Source organism: Carassius auratus, unplaced genomic scaffold, assembly GCF_003368295.1.
Source record: "Carassius auratus strain Wakin unplaced genomic scaffold, ASM336829v1 scaf_tig00215205, whole genome shotgun sequence".
NCBI classification, from domain to species: Eukaryota; Metazoa; Chordata; class Actinopteri; order Cypriniformes; family Cyprinidae; genus Carassius; species Carassius auratus.
In genome coordinates, this window is record NW_020527982.1 from 88,779 (window position 1) to 98,357 (window position 9,579).

Here is a 9,579-nt window from a genome sequence, read left to right on the forward strand (position 1 = left end):
TACAACTTTTTTGGCATATTTGTGCAAATAGTATACATGCATTTTATGTATTATGAATGAATACAGGAGTGTTTATTAAAGTCAGGAGAGTTTTAAGATAAATTATTTTATGTTAAATACAATTATTTAAAAAAAAAACCTACAAATCTCAGTATTTTTAAGGTACAGTGTAGTCCACCTAAATAAATGGTTCTTTTATTTAAAAAAGTTTTTGTTTTGTTTTTCGCAAAAAAGAAAGTCATACAGGTGTGGAACAACATAGGGGTGAGTAAACGATGACTCTCTCTCTCTCTCTCTATATATATATGTTTGTCTGTGTGTGTGTATGTGTTTGTACAGTATATAGCATTTTTACTTATTTTATTCATGTTTTCATATTTTTGATAATAAACAATTGATTATTGTATCTGATACAATAAGTAAAAAAAAAAAAAAAAAGTGTAAACAAAACTAGTGCTCATTGCTTGTATTAATTTCAGATATTCATTTTGGCCAGATCTTGTTGCAGTCCTGCCTCCAGCGATTTGGATGAGGTCCCGCCATTTAGAGGCAGTACAATCAACGGGAGTTTAATCAAAGGGTTTTTAGTGAATGATACATCCAAAATAACCTGCAACAGAAAGAACAAACTATACTGTAGATGATTTCAAGACAGCAACTTGCGCAGAAATTGAACAGTGAGAAAAAAAAAGCATAATTTATTCATGAACGTTTCTTATTTAAAGTAACATGTATTCAAACACTAGCTTGAGTGACATTGCCTTTTATTCCCATTCCTTTGTTTCATGAAAACACAAAAAACGGATTATAAAAAAGGCAACATTCCTAAATGCAAAGTACACCAAACCATTTTTGCTGCTAAAAAGAAATCAAACTAGACTGGAAACCTGTTGGAGGCTTATCTTGTTTTCGGGTACCTACCTTCAGTCTATACTCTACTTTGAGGATTCGGCAGTTCTGGATGGTGGTGCTGATCTCTGTGGGAAGGGCTAATACTTTCGACAGATTCTCTCTGGTGGAGGACATTAAAGGCTCTCCCTTCTCCTTCAGTATCTGTGTGGTGTGAACAGCTCTATTGCCTCCTGCAAAGAAGCTTTGCTTCTGGTAGATAATGTACTTTGGCACAATTTTTCGAGTGGAGCTGTTTACTATCTCACCATTGACGACTAGTCTTTCACCTGTTTGATATAAAAACATTGTATTACAGCTTGTCAAATGAATCAAAGCGGTTTTCTATGTTATATGATGCTATTTTAAATTGATATCCATTAATTTACTAAAATGTTGGCTATTTTGTTTGGGTACCTTGCTGATAGCCTGTCTTTGGCAAGAAAATATTCATCGAAATATTTCCAGAGGCAAAAAATATGACATTTTTGTCTTTACTGCCATGTTGAGGCGCCTGCAGAGGATGAATGTTTTAGTGATACTTAACTTTCATAAAGTTACATCTGTTCATGTTAATCTCAACTTTACAAAGTAACTTTTTTCTGTGTTTTGACAACAGGGCAATGTAGTCTTAAGGCCCTTTTACCATTAAAATTGTCATCACTGAGTTTAATTATTATAATCGGGCCACATAGGTCTGTATTGTGTTTCATGAAATAGAGGCTTTAAATATTTTCTCTGTTCTAGCTGATAATGATTGTGATCGTACCATCAGTGTTGACTGATCATAATCAGCTCTGGCTACGAAGGTGAACTTTGCTTCCGCTTTGCTCGCTGCACGCATAGACCTGCTCAAATTGGCCAAAAGTCGGTAATGGATTTTACCATGAGCACCTTTAAAAGATGAAGGTGTGCCCCTGAGGAAGAGAGAGGGAGATTTTGTGTGAAAGGCTAACAGTCTTCAGAGAGAAAAACTTGCATAATATGATAGATCAATATTTTAACTTACAGTATATAGCACATTGAAATATTGACTACATTTCAAAAAGTAACAGACTGTTTCAAAGATTGATTTTCTCTCAGGAATCAATAATTATATACTGTCTATCTATAAGTCACATCTAAAAGCCAGACTGAATGCCTGCAGGACAAGGTGATGACTTACTGGTAAGGAAGCTGAAAAGCAAAAGGGAAGACATGTCTGCCAGCCACAAGAGTAACAGAGCCTAGCAAAAAATAATAATAATACAGACAATCAATGCTGAAAGTAGTTGATAATAGTGAAAATAGCTGCTTAATATATATATATATATTTTTTGTGGAAACAATGATACATTTTTTTCAGAATTATTTGATATAGAAAGTTTAAAAGAACAGCATTTAAATGAAATATGAATATGTTTGAAATATTTTGTGATATTATAAGTGTCTTTACTCTCACATTTGATCGATTTAATGTGCCCTTTACTGAATCAAAGTACTATTTTGAAACAATAAACATAAAAAAAATCTTACTGATCCAAAACAGTTCACCTACAAATAACATACACAGAATTACATACCACATTACATAATCATAATGTTGTTCAGTATTTTATATTTTTCCCATTTATAGCTTTATATTGTCTTTTTAATACACTACATGAAATTAAATGTAAAGTTTGTTTTGAACAGATGAATGTTTATAACAACATTACAATTACCAACATATTACCATTTCTGCTATCCTCCGGTAAAACAGATTGAGTTTGTGAGAAATACTTCTCTTTATCCCAGTATGTCACACTTTGTTCCCCATGTGACTCAGTCCATGACACATCAGCCTTGCCTTTCACCTTGACAGTCAAAGCTTTGATTTTGGTTTCCTTTGACACCTCCATGATAACTCTGCCCGCCAATATATCCCCATTGCTGAAGGTGTTGCGATCATTTAAGGCATCGTACTCAATGGTGAAGTTCCGGATTGTCATTTCCTAGGAGAGCAGGTTAATTCAGTCTTCAATAAGGTCTTAATTTGTATTGCTGATGAAAGTGTACTTGTACGATGCTTGAAGATGTAAATATCCCTACTGTTTTCTAATTATCCCTACTGTTTTCTATATCTGTCTTTTAAAAAGTCAGCTGTCCGCATCTCTCTGACAGAGAGCTCACCAGACTGGCTCAACAGGTTTCTCCTTGAAAAGACACACCTCTTGTCAACAGGTCTAACATGTAAACTGAAAGTGAACCACAGTGCTGGATGTATTTCTATGGTGGCAGAGACCAAACGGTCTATTGGGAAAATCTGTTTTTAGAGCATGGCAGCATAAACAGCATCCTTGAGAGACCGGAATCATGAAGAGCTGTGAACATGGTTCAGAAAACACAAAGATCTCTTTGCTCTCTGTGCCCCTGCTCTCCAAACCTAAGCTTTTATCACTGTAGTTCATCATGGATGTGTATTTTGTGGTTGAAGATCATTTTAAGCACAATCACGGTCTATTGTGTCATATAATTGCCCATATTTAGTCGAACATACTCGGTGTTAACAAATGTCTATGAATTTTAGCGATTAGGTATTGTTAAGATGACAGTGGGTGAATGCTGTTGTAGTGTTGAATGGAAATATGTGGGATGAAATCTATCAAGTGGCAGACCGTTTTTGTTGTGACTAATTTTCTACTTTTTGCAATTACATAATACATATATGATGGCAATGAAACTGTTAATAATGAAAGGAATTAAGTAGAAGAAGTTAAAGTGAGTTAAAAGCTGTTCTTGGTCACTAAATCCTGCTGCGGATATCACTACACTGCAGTGAACGCGGTAAACAGACCCGGAAGAGAAGACAATGCTGAATAAAGTCGTAGTTTTTGCTATTTTTGGACCAAAATGTATTTTTGATGCTTCAACAAACTCTAACTGACCCTCTGATGTCACATGGACTACTTTGATGATGTTTTTCTTACCTTTCTGGACATGGACTGTATACCGTGCACAGTTTCAATGGAGGGACTGTGATGATCGTGCACCAGGAAAAACACGAGGAGAGGGAGCGATCCAAAAGCAGGTACATTTATTTGACAAAAGGGTAATCCAACATAAACAGTCCAAAGCGACAAACAAAACAAAACAAAAGAGGGAACCGGATAAAAACGGAACGGGAACTCGGCGGACGAGAAGGTTAGGGTAAGTCTCGGGAGACGAGAACATAGGTACACGAAGGGTAAGGACTCCATACAAACAACAGGGAAAGACAGGTATTTATAAGGTGACAATAGAATGCCTGCACCTGTGCGATTAATTGGAGTGCAATTACTGTGAAGACAGGACCAGACTAGAGGAATTATAGTGCCTATGGTGAAGTGTCTAAGGAGAAGTGAGCTCACTAGTGGACACCCAGGAAAACAGAGACTGACAGCGTGACAGGGACTGAGAGCTCTTGGACTAAATCTAAAATATCTTAAACTGGGTTCTGAAGACGAACGGAGGTCTAACGGGTTTGGAACGACATGAGGGTGAGTTATTAATGACATAATTTTCCTTTTTGGGTGAACCATCCCCTTAAGTAGTTTGTTTTTAGACATCAACAAAAAAATTTAAGATTTATTTTATTTATTTTTGCACATTTCCAATGCCTCCTTCTTACATACTTATATATGGTACATGAAAAGTCAGCAAGGTCGATTGCTTTCATAATGTGTTTAATAGTGGATTAACCTTACAAATGTGTGGGAATCAGTGAGAAGGTCCATGACATCAGTGTAATGTATGGAAAGGAAGTCGTCTTGTGTTCCACACCGATAATATCAGTGTTATACCTCTGAAGCTATATGCAAGAAGGGTGATATTTGAGTCTATAGATTTTTTTGAAAGTAGCCAAACACACACACTTACCTCTGTAACATGATTCTAAGCAGATATTGTCATTGGTTTTCAAGGGCAGGGCCATTAGTCACGACTAATAAATGTTTTTCATATTTATTTGTTATTATATTTATTTTGAATCACTGAAGCAGGATGACTTGTCAAAATATGTAAGGTTTTAAGAAAAAAGATTGGATGTTAAATAGCCTCTAGACATTGTAATGAGTTAATGAGAGAAAATTCATGAATTGTCATAATTTCAACATAGCTAGACAGGATTTTTTTAATTGCTTTAATAAAATACAGTTTTAAGCACTGCTTCAGCATTGCTTATTACCTATAACATTTCTTTTAGTCTTTATATACCCATGCATCCGTGAATGATGCAGTGCTTACTGTTCTCATCACCAGAACAGACAGAATGTTTTCAGACTATCTTACCTGTGTTTTTTCTAATTAAGGACTGCAGTCTAATCTGAAATGGCCTCCAGTAGTGCATAAGAGAAACAGCCCTGACACACATGAGTGCCGGCAAAGAATACCCCCCCCCCCCACTCTTATCTAATTAAGTTGGGTCAGCAGGCATGAATGAGGTAAAGGTGTTTCTAGTCGAAGCTCCAATAATTTATTCAGGCTTAAGCTTGAATAAACATCACTACATCACAGCCAATTCAATGATGTTGAAAACTAAATGTTCCAGAAAGGAACTTTTGGCTGCATTTAAAGCATCAGAAAGAGAAATCCTCCAGGATTTCAGAATATCCTACTAAGAATTTGTAGTTAATATATTGAAGTGTTAATACCATATTTACCAACATAACATCAACAAAACATTGATGAAAAATGAAAACATTTATTATTATTATTATTATTATTATTATTATTTGTGTAAGATAACATCTGACTTCTGAATCTAAGATTGTCAAACAAGCACCATGAAAAATTATGAAAATACAGAGATATTATGGGCCAGGTTCAGGTTGTCAACAGAGCAGATCAATAGTACAGTGCAATATTAATGGAGCATACATCAGGCTTAAAAGGCCTGAACAGAAGGAAACAGTGGAGCAGAGAGACCAGCAAACAAGCCAATCTATAAAATGCTGTGAGGTATAAAAGGAGAACATTAAATTAATTTTGTTATTAAATTGATGACGCAAATGCTGGCACACACATTAAAGTTTGAAAAAACAATCTAGCATACTTCCCTTAACCATCTTACTTAAAGCCAATCTTCATAATCTGCATTCATTTGACACAAAAGGATGATAAGCACTAAATAAACACACGTCTAGTACAGTTTCTCCTCTCAGTTTAGCACACATAGAGGGCAGTGAGGTTGCAGCTGTTGGTTTAATGAAGCACTTTTCCTGGTATTTCCAGCACCTCAGCATCCGTTGGCATCCTCAAAATATCATGCTCAAGTATACAAAAACACACATGCATACACAAACCTATACTGGAGTATTTAGAAGATTCATGTGTTATGCATTTCAAAACCATTCTGACTGACTGTGTGTCTCTATCATGTCAGTTGTGTTAGATGTGAGTGATTTCAAACCCCCCACCCCCTCCCCTTTTTTTGTATTTCTGGAACAGATGGCAGAGACTGTCAGATTAAACAGTTGGTACTTGATAGACTGTATAAAACTGCTTTCTGCTAAAATTTTGATTGTTTAAAATGAAATAGTTACAATAAATGGCAATATTCTTGGCTTCATATGCAGCTCTTTGCGTATTAATGATTTGTTCTCAAAGTTATTTAGAGATACACAGTGCCCTCTACAGGTGTATTCATGCATTAAATAAGTAAATAAATAAAACATTTAATAGGCCAATTAATGTAAACAGATTTTAGACAGTGCGATTTAGTTTCGGGTAACCACCTTTGCATCCTGACACACCAGAGGTGTAAACAGCCTGTTTTAGTGCTCAAATTTAATGTGTCTGAATAACTTCTGGAGTACTTTGACATAAACTTCAACATGACCTCAATTATATCTGAATGCTTCATTATTTTTAACCCAAAATGTGCCACAGTCTTTTTTATCTGTTTTCAACGTTTTATGTTGAAACAGATTTGATCAGAATGTTTTAGGGCCTGAAAATGACAATTCAGTTGTCAACAATGTTAGATGTTGCCCTCGCTGGATTACATGTTGCTGGAGTTCCATTTTTCTTTTTCTTTCTTTTTCTTTTTTTTTTTTTTTTGAGTATCACAGGAAAATATTTGGAGACTCCTGCATATGTCCCTTTCAGAATGTGGGAGATTTATTATAATGTGTTGCATTAGGAAAACCAGGAATTTACCTCGATTGTTATGACTGTTATCCTGCTGTCTCTCAACATTCGACAGCTGTCAAATGCTAAAAACAATAAAACATACTCTAACAACATCCTTACATTACTCTAAAATTAATAGTTATCATTATTTAAAAAATAATAAAAATGATTATTTTGATAAGTTATTGTAATTATACAATTATTAATTTATTAAAACATATGTTTATATGTTCGTTCATTTTATATGAATCTCTCTGTTTGAAATTTGAAATGCACAATGCAATTATCTTTGTAAATGGAAAAGCTATAAAGTATAGAAAAACAAACAGTTAACTAAAATAACTGTTAAAAATAACAGTTCCATCTAAACCAATAACATGTATGTTAGACCCTATTCCATCTAAGCTCCTAAAAGAGGGTCTTCCAGAAGTCATAGATCCTCTTCTGACTATTATTAATTCGTCATTGTCATTAGGACATGTCCCCAAAACTTTCAAAATGGCTGTTATTAAGCCTCTCATCAAAAAGAAAAACAGAACTAGACCCCAAAGAACTAGTTACTCACTGACTGTTCTCAAATCTTCATCTTCTGTCAAGTATAAGGTAGTCTCCTCACAATTATATTCATTCTTAGAGAAAAATGGTATCAGGATTTAGACCGTATCATAGTACTGAGGCTGCTCTCCTTAGAGTTACAAATGACCTCCTCTTATCATCTGATGGTGGTTGTATCTCTCTATTGCTGCTATTTGATCTTAGTGGTGTGTTCAAAATTCACCACAACATTCTCTTGAATAGACTAGAAAACTTTGCTGTCATTAATGGAAGTGCATTAGCATGGTTCAAATCATACTTATCCAGGCCCGTCGCAACAAGGCAGGCAAACCAAGCAATTGCTTGGGGCCCCGAGCTGACCTGGGGCCCCAAGACAACGACTGGTTAAGAATAAAATGCAACGACACTGTGTGAGCGCCCCTTTGATCGTCAATGCAGTAACATGTAATGACACTGTTATCGGGATCCCCCTCAAGGGGGCCCCTCTCAGTTGTCGCTGACAGCAGCAGGCCAACCAAGTCAAGTGATCTCTGCTTTTTTTTTTTCGAACGGAAGGAATATGGTTACTGTAATATGTTTTTTGTTTTTTTTTTACGGGATTAGGAAAACGCAGATCAGAAATCGCAGACTACAAGGAGTCAGCAGTGTTTTGATTTGATGGCTCATGAACTGCTCTTAAAAAAAACTTTAGTTTGCTTAATTTTCAATAATTAATATAATTAAAAGATAATTAAAAGATAAATTAATGTTTGGTGTTTAATGTGCATCTCAGAAAATGCTTTATTTAAAAACCCACCTGAATGGCACTTAAATGCACTTAATTCATCTGTCAACTTTATTGTCATTGTTCAAAGTACAAGTAGTACAGACAGAGAAACAATTATTAATGATTAAATGTTTTTTTTTTTTTTTTTATGTATGCATTGCATACTATGCATTTTAAAAAAAAAATCTAAAAAAGGAAACTTAGTTGTTCATTTAACGCACCCCTGAGCTGGTAATAGTGACCTCTTTCAATATGCTAACAGTGAAATGGTAAAACGTACTTCACAGGTAATTTCAGATTTTTGTTTCAATTATTTCCCAGCTACACCATCAACTTCATCCTTAACATCAACAGATGCATCACTTCTCAGTGCTGATTTTTCCTCTATAAAGCACAAGGTACCACAAGCTCTATAATTATAGCTGATATCCTGCACAGCCCAGAGTTTAAACTAAGTATGTGCTGTCATATTATTAGAAGAACAAAAAAAAACAGTGCAAATCACTATTGAATTCCCACCAGAAATTTTTTAAAGCAGTATTTGCATTGTAAACTTTTTTTAATTTATATAAGGTGCAGTTGAACTTAAACTGTATGGCTATGCTGTGGTTCCTGTAGGCTTTGCGTGTGTGTGTGTGGGGGGGGGCTGTTGTCGGGGGGCTTCTATGTCCATTTTGCTTGGGGCCCCCAAATTCCTTCAAACGGCCCTGTACTTATCTAACCTCCATCAATTCATTGCACTGAATGACGAGGTATCATATTCGATCACAAGTGCAGTATGGAGTACCTCAAGGCTCAGTACTAGGGCCGTTACTTTTCAAACTTTACATGTTACCCCTGGGAGATATCATCAGGAAGCACAGTGTTAGCTTTCACTGTTATGCTGATGATACTCAGCTCTATATTTCTTTGAGTCCCGGAGAAACACACCAATTTGACAAATTAATGGAATGCATAGTCAATATAAAAACCTGGATGAGGAGTAATTTCTTACTGATAAATTCTGAAAAAACAGAGGTATTAATTATTGGACCTAAAAACTGCATGTAATAACCGGAAAACTACGCAAACGTTAGTCTGTTTCTGTCTTATTCCGAGGTCACCGTAGCCACCAGATCCAGTCTGTATCCAAATCAGAGGGTCACTGTAGTCACCTGGATCCAGTACATATCCAAACCAGATGGTGGATCAGCACTTCAGGATCTCTACAGTCCTGAATGTCTGTGGAGACCAGGACAACT

General features: G+C 35.6%; 1 protein-coding gene across 1 annotated transcript; it reads right to left on the minus strand.

Annotated features, from left to right (window-relative positions):
* Window positions 1–312: 312 nt before the first annotated feature.
* Window positions 313–3,033, minus strand: LOC113093941 (arrestin domain-containing protein 3-like). The gene is made up of 6 exons (XM_026259551.1): window positions 2,603–3,033; window positions 2,054–2,114; window positions 1,658–1,805; window positions 1,306–1,402; window positions 922–1,178; window positions 313–610 (listed from the first exon to the last, which is right to left on the minus strand). Exons 1-6 carry the CDS (start codon window positions 2,856–2,858, stop codon window positions 476–478), a joined length of 954 nt encoding a protein of 317 aa, XP_026115336.1. The 5' UTR covers window positions 2,859–3,033; the 3' UTR covers window positions 313–475.
* Between the last annotated feature and the right edge of the window lie 6,546 nt (window positions 3,034–9,579).